At 40.5% G+C, this 24,986-nt stretch overlaps 1 protein-coding gene across 8 annotated transcripts in view; it reads right to left on the bottom strand.

Moving 5' to 3' along the window:
* The window catches only part of LOC124132657 (transient receptor potential-gamma protein-like), a 383,698-nt gene that overhangs the window by 83,507 nt on the left and 275,205 nt on the right, over nt 1-24,986 (bottom strand). For all 8 annotated transcript variants that reach the window (XM_046496669.2, XM_046496670.2, XM_046496674.2 and 5 more), the window contains one exon: nt 9,953-10,381. In XM_046496669.2, coding sequence (XP_046352625.1) covers nt 9,953-10,366 — 414 coding nt within the window. In that variant the 5' untranslated portion in view covers nt 10,367-10,381. The remainder of the gene's footprint in view (nt 1-9,952; nt 10,382-24,986) is intronic.

Raw genomic sequence — 24,986 nt, 5'->3', positions numbered from 1 at the left:
CCTCTACTCTGAGTCAACTAATAGTCCTTTCGGTCAAGTGAGATTTGCTTATAAATGTATATACATTATAACACTTAGATCTGCTGAAAGGGATAATTATTATGTGACAAGCAACTCTATACTTTTAGGCGAATCGATGAAAAGAACAAAATAAACCATTGTAAGCCCACTGAGATACCATGCTGCAGTTTACCATTCCTTGTTTTAGCTCCTTAATGCCAACCACCAGGCTGGGTAACATTAAGTAACATTTCCGAGCAAACCAGTCCTTATTTTATCCCCTCAATGCCGACCAGCAGGTTGGGTAACATAGTAACATTTCCGGGCAAACCAGTCCTTGTTTTATTCCCTCAATGCCGACCACCAGGTTGGGTAACATTAAGTAACATTTCCGAGCAAACCAGTCCTTGTTTTATCCCTTCAATGCTGACCAGCAGGTTTGGTAACATAGTAACATTTCCGGGCAAACCAGTCCTTGTTTTATTCCCTCAATGCTGATCAGCAGGTTGGGTTTACATGGTAACATTTCCGGGAAAACCAGTCCTTGTTTTATTCCCTCAATGCCAAGCACCTGGCTGGGAAACATAGTAACATTTCCGGGCAAACCAGTCCTTGTTTTATCCCCTCAATGTCGAGCACCTGGCTGGGTAACATAGTAACATTTCCGGGCAAACCAGTCCTTGTTTTATTCCCTCAATGCCAAGCACCTGGCTGGGTAACATAGTAACATTTCCAGGCAAACCAGTCCTTGTTTTATTCCCTCAATGCCAAGCACCTGGCTGGGTAACATAGTAACATTTCCGGGCAAACCAGTCCTTGTTTTATTCCCTCAATGCCGAGTACCTAGCTGGGTAACATAGTAACATGGTAACATAGTTACATAGTTACATCTACAGTATCCCTGTATGTCTCTTCCAGATTCACATGCATGTCTGCGGATATGTTTAGTGACTGAATCAGCATCTGATTATTTAGGTTTTATTCCGCTTTAATTCTCAATTTTATTACAGCTTGTCAACTAAACGTGGGAGAAAAGTCCACAGTGAAAGGTGCTGACAGATCAAGGATCTACATTATTGCAGAAGTCTGGGATTCAAACCCACGATGATGGCAAGATTCGGTTTCACAACCCTGCACAGCATACTTAAGACTGCACTTTCCACCCCTGGGGAATCTGTGCCATCTGATAAAAAGTGTATAGAAAACACCACACAGATGAAGGAGAAGCTCATTATATCCACATCAGCACTAAAAGACTTTTGGTATGGCGGCAATGGTAATCTATCAGACTTACCTATACTGCTGGCTTAAGGAGATAAGAACAGCATTCTGATACTTCAGAATCCTGATGTTTTAAGACTGTAGATGTGCTGGTAAGTATATTTATTGATTCATTCCATAACAAAGCGAGTACTAATGTGCCCAAACAATAGCAACTAATTCATAAATAAATACAGTTCTGGGAAAGATTCCTACAGTAATTGCTGTGTTGTTTAAATAAAGTTTGTTGAGTACATGATGTATCCTCCGATATCAACTGATGTAGACGAACACGGAGCGTTTGTGACGGAATGTCAGTGCAGGAACCTTTATAAAATTTGCACTTTTCGGAAGAACAGAAATGGTTTCGTTTTATTTGTTTTTCTTGTGAATGGAGGCTATCCATTCAATGCAAAACACACAAATTAGTGATTTAACAATGTGTTTGAAGCAGGAAAGAGGAAAGAAGTGAGGTGTGTCCCCCTTGTGCATGCGCAAGAAGTCTGTGTAGCTAAATACTACTTTCTTGCACAACTGATTATGATTTAATAGAGGAAGGATATTCGGAATAATGACACAAATAACGGACATGAAAACTATCTTGTGAAAAAGACTTGGAATTATCACATAACATTTCAGGTATTTTCTCGTTCTAGTACATGAAAACACTGACATCTAGCAAGTACTGAAAACTAATCAGTTCTGAAAGTCCTGAAATGGATTACTTGCTAAAAAACTTCAATTGATTAAAATTATTCTCGTTTCCTTCTGAGTAAATTCATACAAAGGAAAATTATGAGCAAAAACATTGAAATTATCGATTCTATGTTACTGATTACTAGTTCTAAACATATCCACACTTCATCAATCACTGGCAATGTTTTTCATCGCTTTGGTGAATTAGATTTTAGTCAAAACTATGCCAATCTTTAGAAAACATGGCGGGACATTAAGAGACATTTTTCTCAAGGATGATGCAAGGATGGTGCAAGATCTAAAGAATGAGTGAAAAAATTCAGAAGTCATAATTCCGAAGTGACACTGAAGACAATTTCATCAATCATTCTTTAACAAAGTGTTTGTTGAACAGACATAAAAAGTGTGGCTCTTGTTTGGTGACGTTTCAACTGATAATATATCCTGTGGTCCTGTGGATAGAGTGTCTGGCCGGAGAAGTGGACAGTCGGTGGTTTGAAGCTCAGCTGTTTAATACCAAAGACATTAGAAGATGGTACTTCTTGCTACCCTGCTTGGTGCTTGGCATTAAGCGGATAAAATAAGTCGGCTCAGAATCTGTATACTGTGTTAGAGTGGTCTATCCATGTTAACTTCGGCATGGTATTTCAGTGGGCATCGAAACCAGGTCTTCGGTATAACGAGCGAACGCTTTAACCACTAGGCTAAACCACCATCCATGCAATAATCTTGCGACGTTAAAGCACTAAATCACCTGCCTAAGTCCAGACCAGTACAAGCACGACACATATCCATGGTGCTAAATAAGAGCAATAATCTTAAACCCAATTTGTCTCACTCACCACCTATTCTTCCACAAAACTATATCAGGTTTCATTTTATTTTTTCTGATCATTTAACACAACTGAACGAGTGAGTTGGGCTTAACGCCGCTTTTAACAGTATTCCAGTTCTTTCCATCGTGTCAGCTTAATGTGGGAGGAAAGCCCGAAGTGATGCAGGTCTCAGACGTTTACCACTTCAGTGTAACCCGTGAGCACCTGCATGGTGCTGACAAACCTAGAAACATAATTGGGGCGAACCAGGATTCGAACCCACAATCATAGGTTTCTGGCGTGTCCAAGGGATGCAACTCTGCACAGCGAATCATGGTGCCTTAGAGTAATGCAGTAATCTAGACTTGCCTATAACTTTCACAGTTTGCATCGGCTGTATTTGATATACGTATTTCAGAGTCTGTTTGAGACGTGCAGACTATTGTCGTCCCTGCCATGGTACGACTGTACTGCCAGAACTCACCAAAATGCGACGTGACAAATCTGACAATGTTTAAGTACGCTGTTCCAGTGATTTCCTGTGTTAGGAACTATGTCCTGAGTTGTCAGATGGCATCAATCTAATCCAATAACAGACCAATCACATACTCATATAACTGATAATGGTCACACTAATCCCTGGTAATGGATGTTACTTGTCCGACCAGTGTCATACATTACATAATGACATCTGCCACTGACAGGGCTAATGGCCACAGGTGTGAAGGTGTTGATAGCAACTGTGAATGGATTTGTCACAATGCCTCCATCAGGGAAACAAATAATAACACAAGATTTTGAGTCTTCATCTTTGAGTAGGGCAGTACCATAAGTGTTTGGACTTGGACTAGGGTGTGGGTTAGGGTGCTGGTGTGTGTGTGTGTGTGTGTGTGTGTGTGTGTGTGTGTGTGTGTGTGTGTGTGTGTGTGTGTGTGTGTGGTGTGTGTTGGTGTGTGTGTGTGTGTGTTGGTGTGTGTGTGTGTGTGTGTGTGTTGGTGTGTGTTGGTGTGTGTGTTGGTGTGTGTGTGTTGGTGTGTGTGTGTGTGTGTTGGTGTGTTGGTGTGTTGGTGTGTTGGTGTGTGTGTGTGTGTGTGTGTGTGTGTGTGTGTGTGTGTGTGTTGAGGAGAGGTGACATGGAGTTTAACGTCGTGTCCAAGATTATTGCACTTATATTGCGACGTGCATGCACGTGTGTGTGTGGTTGCTGGTACTAATCCGGACTGATGCCGATTTATAGTGCTAGCACAGAGATACCTATGCTGCAGTTTAACATGAATACCACACTCAGACACAGTATACTGACTCGGAGCCGACCAGACCTTGTTTTAGACCCTTAAAGCTGAGCGCGAGAGAGGGTAAGAATAAGTACCATTTTTTAACGTCTTTTGGTATGACGCGGCCGGGGATCGAACCCCTGACCTTCCGCTCTCTGGGCAGACGCTCTACAACTAGACCACGGAGGCAATCACGTGGGTATGGGTGTGGGTGTGGGTGTGGGTGTGGGGTGTGGGTGTGGGTATAAATGTGGTTTTGAAGGTGGGTGTGGGTCTGAGTGTGGATGTGTATGTGGGTCTGAGCGTGGATGTGAATGTGGGTGTGAATGTGGGTCTGAGTGTGGATGTGAATGTGGGTAAGGCTGTGAATGTAGATGTGGGTGTGGGTCTGAGTGTGGATGTGAATGTGGGTGTGAGAGTGGGTGTGAATGTAGATGTGGGTCTGAGTGTGGATGTGAATGTGGGTGTGGGTGTGAATGTAGATGTGGGTGTGGGTCTGAGTGTGGATGTGAATGTGGGTGTGGGTGTGAATGTAGATGTGGGTCTGAGTGTGGATGTGAATGTGGGTGTGAATGTTGATGTGGGTCTGAGTGTGGATGTGAATGTGGGTGTGGGTGTGAATGTAGATGTGGGTCTGAGTGTGGATGTGAATGTGGGTGTGGGTGTTGATGTGGGTGTGGGTGTGAATGTTGATGTGGGTCTGAGTGTGGATGTGAATGTGGGTGTGAATGTTGATGTGGGTGTGGGTCTGAGTGTGGATGTGAATGTGGGTGTGGGTGTGAATGTAGATGTGGGTCTGAGTGTGGATGTGAATGTGGGTGTTGATGTGGGTGTGGGTGTGAATGTTGATGTGGGTCTGAGTGTGGATGTGAATGTGGGTGTGAATGTTGATGTGGGTGTGGGTCTGAGTGTGGATGTGAATGTGGGTGTGAATCTGGGTGTGGGTGAGGGTGTGAACATGAAAGGTGGGCGTGTTATGGGAATGGGTGTGGATAAGGTGTGTGGTGTGAGCATTAAATGTTGGACTATTTCATTTTAAAGTAAATGTCACTCCTTATAGCATCCATATGAAAATGAAATAAATTGTCAATGTTTGGCATTTATACTCAACGCCATTAACTTACTTCATTATGTTTAAAGGCTTGAATTAAACTACAGTGAAACATAACTATTCCAAGCCATCATCGGTCACAATGACTTTCATGACATAACGAAACTTTGATTTCTTTTCACACAATGACATTTACTGACTGAAAATGTTCCGCAAACATTTTCCTTTAAAGTATCAATAATTTTCATAGATTCAATTCTATTTAAACCATCATGCTTGAACTATTCACACCAGAATATATCCATATATGTGCCATATATCAACGCCATCTGGTGCATAGTTGCCACATGTCTTCCTCATGCAGGCTGGCACAGTGCAGGACACACACTTGAATAACCAGCACACAAGGTCCAGAGAAGAGGCATGCTGATACACTGCCATTCAATACATTTTTAAATAATATAATGTGAATTCATTTACATATAAATTGTCAAAACGTCATATAAAAACATCAGTGTGGTCATGTATGAATTCTGAACAATACACAAAATGAATTTTGGTTTTAAAAAGAGGATTTCTGATTAATCTAAATTCAAACCTTTGTCTTCTTTAATCATATTCTGATGGTAAATTACAGAATATCAGGTACAGTATTTATTGAAAAAAACACTTTTTACTGAGTCAGAGAATAAAGAATTAATGCTGCATTTGGGGAAAGTATTAGGCCATATAGAGAATCACATGCTACTAAGACAGTATTCATTTAAGGATTAACTGCGTGTTTTTTCGGTTCATTGAGGTATGAATCGAAAAAGCAATGTGCAAACTGTATGAATCATCAGGGTTAACAACAATAATAAATAAACAGTTGTATAAATCAAAGCAGACAAAAATGTCAAGATTGATAAACATTCCAGGAGTAGGAATACTGTGGCATGACGTGAATCAGGTGATTGTTTAATTTATACACATAACTTGACACGCCCACAAATCAGTTGCAATCAATGGAGAGAAGGATCTGAAGCAGGAAGAACTGCAGCAGTCAGACTGTAACCAACGGAACAAATATATCCAGGAGAAGGTGGCTGTTTCAAATGACATGGTCAGTAACCACCACATTCAAACATTAGTTCCCTGAGAATGGGAAGACTGTTGGAAAAATGTGGGTTAGAAATTAAATCCCAAAGACATGAAATTTGTGGAACCCAGGCGAGTGAAAAATAACAATAGACGAGCAAGCTTCCTTTGTGCGTTGCTAATTTATACGTTCATTGGGAGTGGAATGCAATAACATGTGACCAATTCAGCTAATTATAATGCAGGAATTATAATGAACACAATTATAACTATATAAGGTTGAAATAAACAAAAAGACTAAAAATAATGTTTTGGTTTAAAATATGTTTTGAGAAATTGTGATTTCACCATAAAATATTACAACAAAACCACTTCAAAAATACAAAAGATGGTTAAACTATAACCAAATTACTTGCATCAGCAAAAGCCCATTTACCATAATCGCTGGAAGAAGCGTCCTGGGTTGACGGAAGAGGGTATCTATTAAAACCATACACAATGAATTAAATGTGTTCAAGCAGTTGTGACCAGACTAAGTTCAAAGACGATGAAATGAAAACTTTTATCAATAATGGTTACTGGGCAATAACATACTCAAAGCAAAAGTTCTTGTAACATGAACTTGCCTCTGAACTCTTTCGGGTGGCAAGACTCATTTGCATATTGTAGGAGCACTCCTTATATGGACTGTTGTTCATTACCATACCCTCAGATCTTGATCTTTCTATGTTAAATAGTTCCATTCACAGCAGTACAGTAGTTTGACCGATCCTCTTTGTGTTTTGTATAGCACAAGAACTTTTGCCCTTGAGTATATAACTTTTCCATGCTGCTGTTTTCTGTTAAAGTATGTAACATATACTACTCAAAAGAAATTAAAGAGCATCCAATTTTTTTCATATGACTATTGTCAATCTGTCATGGCTAGTATTGCAACACACTGCCTTCCAATAATTATTGTGGGTGTGCCTAACTTGTTTTGAGTTGTCGACTGTCATGCGAATTTTCAGCTTTAGTAGGACTGGTCAAGAAATTGGTCGGGGGATGCTAACTGGAGCAGGGTGCTTAGTATGGTGAATACGATATTTCAAGGGACAAGAGAAGCTGTCTCGAGATTGGTGATGCTATAACCGTTGTTCAATCACAACAGTCTCCAGGTTACAAGGGGCACGGGTGGCCCAGTCGTCTAAGGCGCCGCGATTCACTGTGCAGAGTTGCATCCCTTGGGCACGCCAGAAACCTATGATTGTGGGTTCGAATCCCGGTTTGCCCCGATTACGTTTCTAGGTTTGTCAGCACCATACCCGTGCTCGTGGGTTTCACCGAAGTGGTAAACGTCTGAGACCTGCATCACTTCGGGCTTTCCTCCCACATTAAGCTGACACGCCGCGATATAACTGGAATACTGTTAAAAGCGGCGTTAAATCCAACTCACTCGCACTCACTCACCCAGGTTACAAACTGTAGGTTGGAGTTGAGTACAATGGATTCTTGTGAATGAGATAGCCAAAGTATACAATTTTGTAATTGGTGCCTTAGAACACTGTGCCATCTGTGCCCCTACACTTGAGGAATCACTAGTTGTAATTATACTACTTATTGCACCTCAAAGTGACACTTAGTGACATGGACCCTTAGAACAATGAGGTGAGGTGAAATGGGGTTTAAGATAATTGCGCTTATATAGCGATGGGCATGCATGCATGTGTGAGTGTGTATGTGTGTGGCTGCTTGTTCTCATGGGACTAGTGTTGGTGTTATAGTGCCAGACACTTGAGATACCAAGACGCAGTTTGATGGATATCCCACATGGATATCCCACTCAGATGCAGAACACTGACTTCGAGCCAATCAGTCCTGATTTATCCTCTTAATGCAAAGCATCAGACAGGGTAACATGTACCATCTTTTAATGTTTTTTGGTATGACGAGGCTGGGGATCAAACCCCAGACCTTGCGCTCTCTGGGCAGATGCAGAATCCACTAGACCAATGAGGCGGTCAAGTCGCTATGATGAAACCCATGCATGTGCATATAATATTGACTGTCCCAAGATCATTATCAGGATGAATTTGGGATTCGAACCAAGAACCTTCAGGTCATGGCATGGCTAAGGGGCATAACTCCGCAAAGCAACTGTGCTCTGAGCACCGTACAAGTTTCATCCATCTCAGCAAATGTTACAACATATTCTCTACTTACGCATTGCTGTCATCACTGATTTTCAGTGATCCATTCATATCATTTTCACTGCTATTTTGCCTGTTGCGCCCAATGGAATCTATCTGATAATCCAGATTGTTTATTCTCTGGCTTTGACATTTTATTTAGTTTACAATAATGGCAGATACATGACTTCAGTGGAGTACAAGATCGGTAACAATGCATAATTTCCCCATTTCTGTGATGTATCACTGGCAGAATATTTCATGAAACAGTACATGTTTTCAGTCATTAAATATGAAGCCCATCTCAAAGATGCGCCTATTTTGTTCTTTCAACACATGAGTTCGATAAGTGCATTATCAATATTGCAGCTAGAGTGTAACATTTGGCAATGGAATCGGTTTTCTACAAGAATCTATCAAACCCAAAGGTCCCATAATGTCGTCTTCAACAGACCAAATTGCCAATGTGCACAAAATGGCAGAATTATAGATTTTTAAGACAACTGATATCAATCTTTCTGGCACCTCTGGCATAAGAATTGTCTATTTCGGTTTAAAAGTAAACCTGGGAAAGTCTTTTATATAGACAGGATTCTTCATCATCTAAGCTCTAAATACACTGTTCTTGGAGGCAATATGGAAGATTAATTGTAAAGAACAAGGATCATCACCTCATTCTTGAACTCCTTGACGAGATTACGGCTCATTCTGTGAAAGCACTTCCCTAAATCACACAATGCAAATAACAGACTGAGAAACTGATCATTTCATCATGTGAGGAGCCAACAGATATTTTATCTAAAAAAAACACCAAAAACATTTTTCTCAACTTTTCTATAAAACAAATTGCCAGAAGAATGCAGGGACTCTTGACATTTAATTTATAATAAAGTTAACAAACACATGATAACTGACAAATAGCATATGCATACAAGACTACCCCTATAACTATAACAATGAAACCTGTGGTTGAGCATCAGCCTTATCCAGCACAAATTACATGCCCAAGCATTGGGAGCAACTACCCGCATATAGTGCCGCATGTATACTATGTTATACAGGTTTCGTAAATACAAGCTGTGTTGCTCATGTGACGCAGTACTAGTGCTGAAGTTGTGATTACCTGGGACCCAAGACGATCGTAGGTACGTACCTGTGACAAGACTACCAAACTACAGTAATACGAATGCGCTCAAGCAGTTTGTGTTATTATAAACCCAGTCGATTTCATTGACAATCACAGGAACACCAAATACCTTTTCTGTTTGGAAAATAAAGGCAAGTGTAAATTTGTATAATATAAGGGTAACGCTATTTTTCAGGGCATTATCATTTGCAGAAGCCAGAGGTCTTCCATTAACTGCCCGACGTCATAGAACAAACCAGATGACGTCACTATAATACGTGACTTCACTTTCTCTACCCTATGACGTCACCTAACAACGGGCTTGATTATGGCCCGCTGTCAAGCAATATGAGGGCATTATCAAGTTACAGTGGCCCGCTCATTTCTGATAACGTGTGGGCGGTTTAATGATAATTCTATCTTTTTTAGCTTTAAATCTCTGCAATAATCGGTCCCTTGGTTGAAAATGTCTACTCTCAACTCACCTCTTCTCCTTTGGTATTTACTTCATGGTTAAGTATCAACTCCACTGCTTCCACATTCTCCTCATTTATTGCATGTAACAAAGCATCTCCCACTTCAACATTGAACGACAGCAGCAGCTCAATCATCTCGATGTTCTCATTCTCGATGGCCACCTGTAGCGCCGTGCGACCCAGTGGGTCCACGCAGTTGATGTTGATGCCATTCACAGAGAGGTTGTTGAGGAAGTTCCTTGTTGACGGGACGTCTCCTCGTTCCACCGCCAACAGGTACTGCTTTTCGTCATTGTTGAGGTCCATCTCCTTTCGGATAATCCCCATACCGAGGCTGTCCCCCTCGTGGTCAATGGCGAGCTCATCCATGAGGCGTTGTGAGTTCATCAACGACTCCTTGTACTTGAGGTAAACCTTGTCCATGATGACCCCTCACCCCTGGAATACAAGAGTTGACATGAGATGTTGTACAATGTATTGATACAAATGTTGTACAATGTATTGATACAAATGTTGTACAATGTATTGATAAAGTTGCAGTTGCATGGAGGGATGAATGATCACAGATCTTGTTAACCACACCTTATCCCTGGAATACAAGAGTTGACATGAGATGTTGTACAATGTATTAATAAAGTTGTTGTTGCAAGGAGGATTGAATGATCACAGATCTTGTTAACCACACCTTATCCCTGGAATACAAGATTGATCATGAGATGCTGAACATTGTATTGATACAAATGTTGTACAATGTACTTATAAAGTTGTAGTTTCATGAAGGATTGAATGATCACAGATCTTGTTATAACCACACCTTATCCCTGGAATACAAGATTGATCATGAAATATTGTATATTGTAGTGAAATAGATGTTGCACAATGCATTAATACAGTTGTAGTTGCATGAAATATTGAATGATTAATGATCTTGACAGCCACACCTTATCCCTTGAAAACAAGATTAAATGTTGAACATTGTGTTGCCACATATGAGCGCTAGAAGGTTTGAAAGATCATAGATCTTAATAATCAACCTCAATGAGCTGATGTACATTGTATTGATACTGTTATAGCATGAATGATGGGCAGTGATGATGAACTATTTTAACATCTCAGGGTCATCTGGAACACAATAATTAAATAAAAGCGCCAAACCCTTTCAATAAACACAAAAAAATGAGGCCATTGTACCATTCTGACTAAATCATGAGCATGTGTTAATAAACATGATCAAATTGTGAGGATACCAGGTATTCACAAAAAGATGAGCATATCCTGAACCATCACAAACACATGCAAAGGCAAGTCAATAGTTCACCTGAAAAAGCATGGGAACATATGGTCAAAATAGGGAACTGCATCAGACATCATTTTTGTCACATATGCATCAAATTTGGAAATGTCTTCTACCTGTCCATCAAGATATGAAAAAGATATTATACCCAACAGAACTACGTTTATGAAAATGAAAGACAGATAATGATGATGAACCTTTCAATCATCCTCAACTGTCCTGGAACAAAGAACTGATACAAGCTGTTGTACATTAGACTGAGTGAAATGATGACAGATCCCCTGAATCACCAACATCCATGGAATACAAGAGGATGTAACAGCTGTAGAAATTTCAAGGAAGGACCGTTTAATGACCCACATCAACAGGAATACAACTGACAACTCGATCTCTTCTAACGACAAGGATGGGCTGCTGAATGCCAATTCTAACCCAGATTTTCATGGGTGTATAAGATGGTGTACAACTGAGGTAACATGAAGGTTTGAAGAAGGATGAACCATTGAGTTAGGTATGGCTGCCTAGGGCCTTGTTCCACACAGTGATCGTAGGGCAATGACAGTCGTAAGTCTATGTTAAAGTATGGGAGTTACGACCACCTTAGTGCTACGATCATCGTAAGTCTGTGTTAAAGTATGGGTGTTACGACCACCTTAGCCCTACCATCATCATAAGTCTGTGTTAAAGTATGGGAGTTACGACCACCTTAACGCTACGATCATCGTAAGTCTATGTTAAAGTATGGGAGTTACGACCACCTTAACGCTACGATCATCGTAAGTCTGTGTTAAAGTATGGGAGTTACGACCACCTTAGTGCTACGATCATCGTAAGTCTATGTTAAAGTATGGGAGTTACGACCACCTTAACGCTACGATCATCGTAAGTCTGTGTTAAAGTATGGGAGTTACGACCACCTTAACGCTACGATCATCGTAAGTCTGTGTTGAAGTATAGGAGTTACGACCACCTTAGCGCTACGATCATTATAAGTTTGTGTTAAAGTATGGGAGTTACGACCACCTAACACTACGATCATCGTAAGTCTGTGTTGAAGTATGGGAGTACAATCACCTTAGTGCTGTGATAGCTTTGTGGAACAGATCCCTGGATCAGAAGCAGAAGGTGCTGTAGACAACTCACATCCTTTCTTTAAAGATATAACTGTATTGCATGTGAGTGAGTGGCAGCTGTGTCATGGCAGCCTGTAAACAAGTATTTGTCACAAAGTGACGAAATGTCCCCCGCCTGTATATACACCATAGTACCAAATATGAAGACAATCCTGCAATTAGTTCTTGAGATATTGCGGCAACACCGTTTTCCAACTCCAAAAACAGATTTGCCTGCTGTGACCTTGAAAATGGGGTCAAGGTCACCAAAACCGACTGGTGTCTGCGGAATTTGTATATACACCATAGTTCCAAATATGAAGACAATCCAGTGTTTAGTTCTTGAGATATCGCGGCAACACCGTTTTCCAACTCCAAAAGCAGATTTGCCTGCTGTGACCTTGAAAATGGGGTCAAGGTCACCAAAACCGACTGGTGTCTGCGGAATTTGTATATACACCATAGTTCCAAATATGAAGACAATCCAGCGTTTAGTTCTTGAGATATCGCGGCAACAAACAGGTGGGATGTACGGACGTACGTACGGACGGTCGTGAATACTATATCCCCCGCTACGCGCTTTCGCGCGGCGGGGGACAATAATCAAGTCTGGACTAAACAAACCAGTGAATGAAAACACGAGCAACAATACATGCTACAGTGCATGATGACACACAATCAGCCAAGCCATCAAATCTGACCACCTGGACCTTACAGATGTAATGGGTTGACGGGGAATCTACTGACAGGAACCTGTGTTCCCTTCAGTGACAGGGGGCCTATTTCCAACCTGGGTCCATTCCATCAAGTGACAGTGGACACATTTCTGCTTTGAATCCAGCATTAAATGACAGATATGTATCCTATTTTCATGCCAGATATATCAGGCAACCTGTGTAAACTTGGTACCAGGCAGGACGAAGTGTGAAGCATGCATGCAATACCTAACACTGTTTCCTAATGATAACTAGACCCTGTGAGCCCCCATCTGTCACAAGCATGGTTTGTTTTGTAATTACCTCTGGTAATATCACAACTATCACACACACAAGATGAATCACCAAACATTAATCAAAGCCATTATTATATGAAATTTTAGATTGAATTGGCAGATATATTAATCATTGTCTTTTTTTGATATGCATCAGATATGAAATATAAAGATCTGTTACTGTCACATTTTCCCCACAAATAACTTTGTGTTAAACTTTACGGCTGTCCCAGTTAAATGTATGATCCTGACCTTCAGTTTGCAAACTGCAGTGTATGGTTGAAACTATGCTCTGTATTGTTGTTTTTATTGCTGCTATAACTTCATTGGTACAGGTTTTTTGTATTGGTATTGGGAGTGAATATGATATAATCTGTTACCATTGTTTTGCAGAAACTTCACCGCATCAATGATAAAATCAGGAGCAGAGAAAGTAGTGGTCAGAAGAATAAAAGCATGACATTTGATAACCTTCCCAGGTACAGTCAGCCTCCATATCAAATAGAAATGTGAAGTAGCTTTACCAAGTAGTGATGCTAAGTAGCCACACTAAGTAGCCACCCAAGTCACACTAAGTAGCCACACTAAGTAGTCACACTGAATAGTCATACTAACTAGTCACACTAAGTAGCCACCCTAGTCACACTTAGTAGCCACACTAAGTAGCCACACTAGTAGTCATTCTAAGGAGTCACACTAAGTAGCCACACTGAATAGTCATACTAACTAGTCACACTAAGTAGCCACCCTAGTAGTCACACTAAGTAGCCACCCTAGTATAGTCACACTAAGTAGCCACCCTAGTAGTCACACTAAGTAGTCACACTAAGTAGTCACACTAAGTAGCCACACTAAGTAGCCATGCCAAGTAGCCATGCCAAGTAGCCACACTAAGTAGCCATGCCAAGTAGCCACACTAAGTAGCCACACTAAGGAGCCATGCCAAGTAGCCATGCCAAGTAGCCACACTAAGTAGCCACACTAAGTAGCCATGCCAAGTAGCCACACTAAGGAGCCATGCCAAGTAGCCATGCCAAGTAGCCACACTAAGTAGCCACACTAAGGAGCCATGCCAAGTAGCCACACTAAGGAGCCATGCCAAGTAGCCATGCCAAGTAGCCACACTAAGTAGCCACACTAAGTAGCCACACTAAGTAGCCATGCCAAGTAGCCATGCCAAGTAGCCACACTAAGTAGCCACACTAAGGAGCCATGCCAAGTAGCCACACTAAGGAGTCATGCCAAGTAGCCACACTAAGGAGCCACACTAAGTAGTCACACTAAGTAGCCACACTAAGGAGTCATGCCAAGTAGCCACACTAAGAAGCCACACTAAGTAGCCATGCCAAGTAGTCACACCAAGTAGCCACACTAAGTAGTCACACTAAGTAGCCACACTAAGTAGCCACACTAAGTAGCCACACTAAGGAGCCATGCCAAGTAGCCACACTAAGTAGTCACACTAAGTAGTCACACTAAGAAGCCACACTAAGTAGCCATGCCAAGTAGCCACACTAAGGAGCCATACCAAGTAGCCGCACTAAGTTGTCACACAAGCAGCCATACCAAGTAGCCATGCCAAGTAGCCACACTAAGTAGCCATACCAAGTAGCCGCACTAAGTTGTCACACTAGCAGCCATACCAAGTAGCCACACTAAGTAGCCATACCAAGTAGCCATACCAAGTAGCCACACTAAGTAGCCATACCAAGTAGCCACACTAAGTAGCCATGCCAAGTAGCCACACTAAGTAGCCACACTAAGTAGCCATGCCAAGTAGCCACACCAAGTAGCCATACCAAGTAGCCACACTAAGTAGCCATACCAAGTAGCCATGCCAAGTAGCCACACTAAGTAGCCATACCAAGTAGACACACTAAGTAGCCATGCCAAGTAGCCACACTAAGTAGCCACACTAAGTAGCCATACTAAGTAGCCATACCAAGTAGCCACACTAGCAGCCATACCAAGTAGCCATACTAAGTAGCCATGCCAAGTAGCCATGCCAAGTAGCCATACCAAGTAGCCATACTAAGTTGTCACACTAGCAGCCATACCAAGTAGCCATGCCAAGTAGCCACACTAAGTAGCCATACCAAGTAGCCATACCAAGTAGCCATACCAAGTAGCCACACTAAGTAGCCATGCCAAGTAGCCACACTAGCAGCCATACCAAGTAGCCATACTAAGTTGTCACACTAGCAGCCATACCAAGTAGCCATACCAAGTAGCCATACCAAGTAGCCACACTAAGTAGCCATGCCAAGTAGCCACACTAAGTAGCCACACCAAGTAGCCACACTAAGTAGTCACACTAAGTAGCCATACCAAGTAGCCATACCAAGTAGCCATACCAAGTAGCCACACTAAGTAGCCACACTAAGTAGCCACACTAAGTAGCCACACTAAGTAGCCATACTAAGTAGCCACACTAAGTAGCCATACCAAGTAGCCACACTAGCAGCCATACCAAGTAGCCACACTAAGTAGCCATACCAAGTAGCCACACTAAGTAGCCATGCCAAGTAGCCACACTAAGTAGCCACACTAAGTAGCCACACTAAGTAGCCACACTAAGTAGCCATACCAAGTAGCCACACTAGCAGCCATACCAAGTAGCCATACCAAGTAGCCACACTAAGTAGCCATGCCAAGTAGCCACACTAGCAGCCATACCAAGTAGCCATACCAAGTAGCCACACTAAGTAGCCATGCCAAGTAGCCACACTAAGTAGCCACACTAAGTAGCCATACCAAGTAGCCACACTAAGTAGCCATACCAAGTAGCCATACCAAGTAGCCATACCAAGTAGCCATACCAAGTAGCCACACTAAGTAGCCCTTGTGATAACCAATCTTCATTCTTGACCAGCAGGGATTCCATCAACATAATTTATTTGTTCCTGAGTCCCCAAGTGCAAAATGAATGGCTGCAACCTTGAGTGAAATCAATGTTATCGTTTGTCCACTGTGTGGCTTTCGTAACCAAAACTCAAATAATGTATGATACTGTAAGTATATTTTCAAAAACAAAAAAATAATAATATAAAGTACATTGTGACATTATTTTGTATATGCCATATTGTTGATCAATCATTGTCTCATTTTGATATATCAACTTTTACAAAAACATAACTATGAGTGGAATAAAAACCAAGCATAAACATCTTGCTTTGTGATAAAATATAAATTAAGCAAAACCTGCATCCGTCACACTTTTTAAGATATAACGATATTACATTAAATTGTTATTAAAAGCTGTTAAAAGCTGTCACCCCATAACATGACTCAACAATTTTAACTAACATATTCGGATGGGAATAGTACGTTTATCCTGGAGTTGTTGACATTATGAACAGATGGTACCATGTCAGAATACAGGGTTACTGCTATACTGTTCAATGAAAGTGAGGGAACGGCTTCCATGTCATCTTCAAGGAGGACTACGCTCCACGACTGGGGGTCAATTGTTGAGGTTAAGACTGGGTAATCAGTGAATTGTGTCAAACTGACACATTATCTTTGTTTGATTAGTTTGATAATCAGCTGCCAGACAGATATATACTACTAGAAAGAAGTTAAAGAGCGCCCAATTTTTTCATCTGACTGTAGAAATCTTTCATCAGGTGTTCTTTAACTTCTTTCTAGTAGTATACATAATAACATTTCAGCTTACAGGTCATTTTGTAATGATTTGATTCAAATTTGCTGGGAATGCCAGTGAGCCCAAGACCTGTGTTCTCCTTAATGCTTAGCATAACTCGCACAATTATACTCCAATCACATTGACTGTAACATGTACCATAAGTGGGCGGTCGGGTAGCCTAGTGGTTATAGAGTTCTCTCATCACGCCGAAGACCCGGGATCGATTCCCGACATGGGTACAATGTGTGAAGCCCATTTCTGGTGTCCCCTGTCATGATGTTGCTGGAATATTGCTAAAAGCAGCCTAAAACCATACTCACTCACTTATGGTGAAACGGAACCCTAAAAATGTATTAACTATTTTTTAACTATTTCGGAAGGCGGAGCTGAAAACATTTACAGAAAATATACTACTAATAAAAAATTTAAAAACACTCGACTTAATGACACACTCTGTCAGGCTAGTGGGTATTGGCAACACTGGCTTCCAGTTGTGGGTGTTCTTTAACTTTTTTTGAGTAGTATATACATCATATTACATTTAATGAAACAATCTCTATCTGCAAATTGTTTTCCCTGACTATGCAGACTAATGATATTGATTATTCCACTTCCACTAGTTTTTTCGACTTATTATTTTCCGTGTGTTAAAGCTGGATGTAATTACAGTTGGGAAGGGGGGGGGGGAGTGTTTGTCCCTCCAGTTAGCGAGGCAGTTGAAACAGAGCAATTACCTGAGTGATCGAATGAGTCATGAAATGCTTCAATCCAATCAACAAGTGATAGCTGGATATGTTTCTAATTACTTTCTTAAAAGACTAAAACATGCAGCACAGGTAACTTGGAAATCCATCAAAAGGATACTGAGCACGTTGTTTGATTCAAGAAAAAGTCTTCATGACAACTTGATGAAAGTGACATTAATCTACTTCGTAAAAGTCAATTTGAAAAGAGTGGATGGGTGGGTTAAGATGCTAGTAATGAGACGAGAGACACACAGCGTAGACATGAGCTGCGCATGCTATTCACGTGCTCCATGAGTCCCACTTCCAGTTTTGAGACTTTCTTTAAACAGGACATCTAAGATAGGTAGAAAACCTATCTCCAATCATTACATCCAGTTGCCCGAGATGTTTCCGTTCAATTTCACATCAGTCAGGTTGTCTCTAGATTATAGTCACTCTCATACCTATCCAAGCTTCTTGCAACGTCTTCAGTCAAGTGAAGTGTTTTTTCCACACAAAAATACCTCCCTTCGAACCGAAATCCTATTCAGGATTCAGGATATTCTTGTTCCTTTCTTCGATAATCACTTCGAGTGAGTGAGTGAGTGAGTGAGTGAGTGGGTGAGTGAGTGAGTGAGTGAGTGAGTGAGTGAGTGAGTGAGTGAGTGAGTGAGTGAGTGAGTGAGTGAGTGAGTTGGGCATAACACCTCTCTGAACAGTAGTCCAATCATATGAGCAAGCAAGCAAGCGAGCAAGCAAGCAAGCGAGCAAGCAAGCAAGCAAGCAAGCAAGCAAGCAAGGTTCAACACTGCCTGAAACAATATTTCAGTGATATCTATTAATATTAGAACACAGAAGAGAAACCACTGAGTATAGGCATGGACAAAGGAACATCATCAAAACCTTTCTGCTTTTCGATCTCTCAGGGATGCAACTCTGCATAGCTACCAGTCATGACATAAACTGAACAAAATAAGTTAGGGAACATGAATATTGTTTGGAATTCTCTTTGTAGCAAAGACATAGTTTCTAAAACGTGTAAGGTACAAAATGTTTCATTATCCCAAACCCTTTTTGTTCAGTATATGAATTTATATAAAAGAAGAATTCACATTCAATTTTCCATTCATATTTTTATCACAATAGTTTATGCTCAGCTAAATAAAATAAAGCATATCTTCCAATCTAACCTTACATCAATGGTGATGATTTAATCAACCTGTGTAGATAGGGTCCCAGCTGTGATACACTGAAATAGACACTAATGTCAGATGCTCGAATCACTGAAGGGATGATACTTCAATTGTTAAAAACTGCACACCATTAACCCATAATTAATATACAAGGGCCCTAGGCAAAATATGGCTTAATAAAATAAGATGAACAGTTTCATATTAAAAATGTGCTGTAGAAAATGTTGTTTGGTGTTGGCTGTTTACTGCTAGTTAGCTGTTTATTGCTGAATCCCTTACTGTTGGTAACTGGTTACTTTAAGCAGTTGACTACTACACTGTTAACTACTAAGATGTTTACTTTAAGCTGCTTACCATTAGCCATTTGCTATTAAGTTGTTTATTACTTAGATGTTTACTATAAGCTGCTTACCATTAGCTGTTTAACATTAGCCATTTGCTATTGAGCTCTTTATTACTTAGATGTTTACTATAAGCTGCTAACTGTTAGCTGTTTACTATCAACTGTTTGGTATTGTAATACAACGGTGTACACAGTACTACAACACAATGACAACTACAACAGTGTTGTACTCAGTACCACAATAGTATGTACTTTTGACAGAACATTGTTGTACTCAGATATACATTCTACAGTTGACTGTCAATGGAACAACAACGAACACATCCTGCTGTTTACAACTATTAATGCAACAATGTTGGACTCAGTAATATATCATCCAAAGCTTTACTATTAACAGAACTATTTTGAACTTTGGAATACATCCTACTGTTTATTATTTACAGAACAATGTTGAACATAGGAATACATTCTGTTGCTCTCTTTTAACAGAACAAATGGGAATACATCTTGCTATTTACTATTAACAGAACAATTTTGAACCTAAGAATACATCCCACAGTTTTTGTATTAACAGAACAGTGTTGAATTCTGTTCAAAGGAATTATGTTGCAGGACAAATGGGTATACATGCCACAGTTTACCCTAACAGAACAATGTTGAACCTTAAGGAATTCTTCTTTCTGTTTACTTTCAACAATTTTAAACTCTCAATGTACACACTGTTCAAAGGCGTATCACATGTACTACACTGCACCTTATGATGCACTCTGTAGCACTGCAGTAGACTGTTGCACACTATTGCACTCTCTAGCACACTGTGCCTCCTCCATGTGTTGCATCATGCATCCTGCCCAAATTGCCTGTAGCCCAGTCATCACTGGATCAACATGCGTATCAAACAATCTTAATACCTCATCTTTTTGGCAAAGGGTCTGTTAAACAGTGCTGTAATGGGGTGATGTGGTTCTCTGCCAGTTTCTGGGAAACTGATTACAACCGGACCTTCAATCTTGACACAGTCAATTGAACACTTTCATCACAAGCTTTGAAACATTTTTCATGGTGCTGGTCTTTAAAACAATATTGCTGCCAATCATGTAATGTACACAGGCGTCAAGTACATTCATTCTGAAATTGTGTACATACTTTGTTCCATGATTAGGCTAAATAATCCAACACTAAAACCCATCAATATGCTCTTAAACCATGTGTTCAGTGCACCTAATGATAATTTCTATTTATTTTCACATTATATTTCCTTATGTTTTCATTTTCTTCATTATGCATTGGTTATGGTTTATGACAAGTGCATGTACTGATCTTTATTTTTGTTTGTTTGTTGTTTAACACCGCAATCAGCAGTATTCCAGCTATATGATGGCGGTCTGTAAATAATTGGGTCTGGACCACACAATCCAGTGATTGACATCAAGAGCATCGATTCACGCAATTGGGATATGATGACATGCATCAACCAAGTCAGCGAGCCTGACCACCTGATCCCGTTAGTCGCCTCTTACAGCAAGCATAGTCACCTTTTACGGCAAGCATGGGTTGCTATTCTATCCCGGATCTTCACAGGTCGCATGTACTGATGTACTGGCACTTCATGTCAATGAGTTCACAAATTCATGTGTTGCCACAAGTATGGAAAACTTAAAAGTGAGTGAGTGAGTTTGGTGTAATGTTGTTTTGAATAGTATTATATCACGGCGTGTCAGCTTGATGTGGGAGGAAAGCCCAAAGTGATGCAGGTCTCAGACGTTTACCACTTCAGTGAAAACAACGAGCACGGGTATGGTGCTGACAAACTTAGAAACATAATCGGGGCAAACCAGGATTTGAACCCACAATCATAGAATTCTCAAGAAATCAGGATATCATGACAAATCTAGAGCTTTTCATATCTGTGGAAAATTGTCAGTGACACTATTTCAGCTAGAAATGTGTGATTGGGTGTGACTTGCTTGTGATCTGCTTTTGTTTCACAGGTACACACTCCATAAAGTCCATCTTGTGCATGTTTATGTCCTACAAACTCAACATGCTGCTGGTGGAACCTTGAACCTCCTTCAGTATGTCCTTCTCTCACTCATTCCTTTTGTTTTGTATTCTTCCCCTCATTTCATTTCCCCTTCCTCCATCAACTACTCGCCATATTTATTTACTCTCGCCATATTTATTTCTAATTCCATCATGTTCTACATTTTCCTTCCCTCACTTTCATTCATTCCTTATCCCTTCTCCTTTACCCATACTTTCATTCATTCTTCAGTCCTTCCTTCCCTGAATCCCTACCCCCTTCCCTCACTTTTATTCCTTATCCCTTCTCTCCCTCATGCAAACCTTCATTCATTCCTCATTCCATCCTTTTCTGAATCCTTATTCATGCCTTATTCCTTACTTAATAACTCATGTATTCCCTCCCTCACTCACTCATTCTCAAAGTTCATTACAAAGTTGTTATTAAGGACACATGTCAGAATATGTCAACAACCATGTTTGCAAATCCTGGGAGGCAGGTTTGTGATTACCAGGAACATGGTATCTGTGACTAAAGATGCCTCTATCTCACACCAAGACATTGATTAAACCACTCAGACACATTCCTGCATCTCACCCCTGTGATAACACCATGTAATATAGATGCTTATCAAACCACTTCATATGTTTCATCCCATCTGGCTACGTTATTTCATCTATCAAAACTGGACTTGCAAATTTTTAATGGTTAAAAAGTACACAGATAAAAAGTAAGTGGCTCTTTGAATCTTGCAATATTCTGCCATTTTATAATTACAGAGAATAAAAAATGCTTCTGTACCATCCTGAATTCCTTTACTTCACTGATAGTCATGAGTTCTAAGACTGCTTTAAGTAACGGTGCCAAGACATTACCAGGACAGTTCCATGTCGGTACATCTTACCAAAGTAACACCCTCACTGTATTGAAGAACACACATGCTGCCTATCATGCCTTGAAGAATGATCTAGAATTTTGAAATGGGGTCCAAATTAAAGTTTGCTATGTACTGTAAATCATGTAATAAATTTGTCAACAAACTAATGCGCTTGTCAAGCCTTTAACTAAAATGTGTCACGGAATTAATGCAAGTAGCATAATTTTGCAATGAAAGAAAACCATCTCCTTATTTAACTACATCAAGACAGCAGACTTTGAATGCCATGATATCGTAATTTATATGAGCACTTCAGTTGAATAATATCATTCACTTTACCAATTTCTTCTGCTTGACGTGTGATCTAACTTCCATGAAAAAGACAGCATGAAATTCCAAATAATCCTAAGTCATATGGAGATATTCAGGTCAACTGACAAAGATTATAAAGGTTACAAGTGATGTTTCACGTGTTGGCACAAACTTTAGAACATAAGTGAGTATTGTTGTATATTCACCATGTCTGCCATCGTTGTGCTGGACATTTACATCCAATGCGTGAGTGTTTTGCTTTCAATTACCGTATTCAACGTAATAAGCGCCACAGCGATATTTGCTAACATATTGGCTAGTGAAAATCCAAATTCGCACCCCTTCTGATTGATCAATGTACACAAGACTTATTTATTCGTATATAATATGCAGTCGTGTGTTATATGCACACTTAATTTTGGGCAATTAAATTCTGGAAAAATATATCTGCCGTGTATAATAAGCACAGACTTTTCTTTTGTTGATTGAAAATATATTCTTTCAAATGTTCTCAACTAGTTTAAAAATCGAAACTGTGATACTCTAGTTATTTTACTGTCCTTCGCTGACAGGTATTTATTCCATTTAAATCTGTGTATTAAGTGTCAGTTCTCGTCACGATATGGCTGAAATACTACCACTCACTCACTCTTTTGTATCATTTCAGGCTGTCAGCATCAACCACGAAATTTACGATGTTTTAACTGGGGTTTTTTTCACCAAAATTTTATTCTAATAAGAGCCGCTATTCCTCATTTTGAGAGCGCCCTGGGCGCTTATTACGTTGAATATGGTATAAGATTATCTGACCACTGGCACCAAGAACACAGACGCTTTGATTATTCGATGATACAGGTTCACATAAGGCACAAAGCGCAAAATAGTGGTGCAAATAATATGAATGGATCACTGAAAACTAGTGATGACACCAGGTGTTCACGAATAGGGTCAGCCTCCCCTTATATCCTACTGGTAGCACCCGCCACACAATTTGCATAAAAAGCAAGTGTTGGATGCCCGGCACCGCACAGCAGCACTCGATCCTGCCCTGTGACGGCGGCATGTAATGAAAGCAGACAGTCAAGTGAAGGACCAGAAATCCAGGTACTCAATTGCACATTTACTGATTAACAAACAACGACCAGGCACATTATTCATTGACAAGCACTGAATCTAGCTCTAAAATACAGTGAACATTGCGTGCTAGATATGTTATTCCTGTCACTGTTTCAGGCATGTACATTTTTAATGGGCAAGTGGACAAAAAACTCCAGCTTGTCCAGTTAACAATGCATAATAATGCATTCAATTCAGTTTCATGATTTACCTGACAATGTGTACATTTCATTAGTGTAGAATTCATGCCTGCCAGTATACTCACATCCCTACAAATTATTCCCGGTCAATGGATCAGTGTGCACTGGCAAAATCATTCTCAGCACCCTGGGGAGTATACAACCCAAGCTGCCTAGGAGGAGCAAGAAGGTTAACAGTCACATTACTATATCATCCTACCAGGTACCCATTCACTGCTACGTGAACAGAGGCAAATTTTAAACAAAGTCAGTTCCCAAAGGAAACACAACATGAACATGTGCTTCTGTATGGGGCAGGACCGAAGCCCAAGAAACTCTTGGTCAAGTCTTGGTCAGCTCGTCCTATTCTGAGTGAGTGAGTGAGTGAGTGAGTGAGTGAGTGAGTGAGTGAGTGAGTGAGTGAGTGAGTGAGTGAGTGAGTGAGTGAGTGAGTGAGTGAGTGAGTGAGTGAGTGAGTGAGTGAGTGAGTGAGTGAGTGAGTGAGGTTTTATGCTGCTTTTAGCAATATTCCAGCAATATCACAGCAGGGGACACCACAAATGGGCTTCACACATTGTACCCATGTCAGGAATCGATCCCGGGTCTTCGGCGTGACAAGCGAACACTTTAACCACGAGGCTACCCGACCGCCCCTATTCTTGGTGGCCACGGTTGCCTAACTTCTCCTGATTTGTAGCCTGGGCTGTACACAGGACCATATGCCAGTACATATATTGAGTTGTAAATATACTACCAGGTACACATGATTTCAAAAGAGATGGAGGTTTCGAGCCTCTGGGCCAGGGTCAGGATCACCTGTGATGAAAGATTCATCTGAATGCCCATAAATTTGAACGACATATTTCAGATAACGCTTCCTGGTGAAATCCTTATGAAGATACGCCCTACTACCTCTTCCTATGTTGTTCAAGGATATATCTGTATAGAGTACGTGGAAATGAAAGTAATGTTTTAGGTATCAAAGCCACAACAAATAGTGTGTGTTAATGTGCAAGTGTGTGTGTTCATTGTGTTAGTGAGTGTTAGTGTGCTAGTGTCTTAGTGTGTTCCTGTGTGTGTGTTAGTCTGTGTGTATTAGTGTTAGTGTCTTAGTGTTAGTGTTAGTGTGTGTGTTCGTACTAGTCCAGACCAATGCCAATTTTATAGTGCTAGCCAACTGAGATACCATGCCACAGTTTAACATGAATACCCACACAGACACATAATACGGA

This window comes from Haliotis rufescens, unplaced genomic scaffold (assembly GCF_023055435.1).
Source record: "Haliotis rufescens isolate VD_foot unplaced genomic scaffold, xgHalRufe1.0.p SCAF_7, whole genome shotgun sequence".
Classification (NCBI taxonomy): Eukaryota; Metazoa; Mollusca; class Gastropoda; order Lepetellida; family Haliotidae; genus Haliotis; species Haliotis rufescens.
The sequence above is the reverse complement of the archived record's forward strand: the minus strand, read 5'-3'. Positions and strand labels throughout refer to the sequence as shown.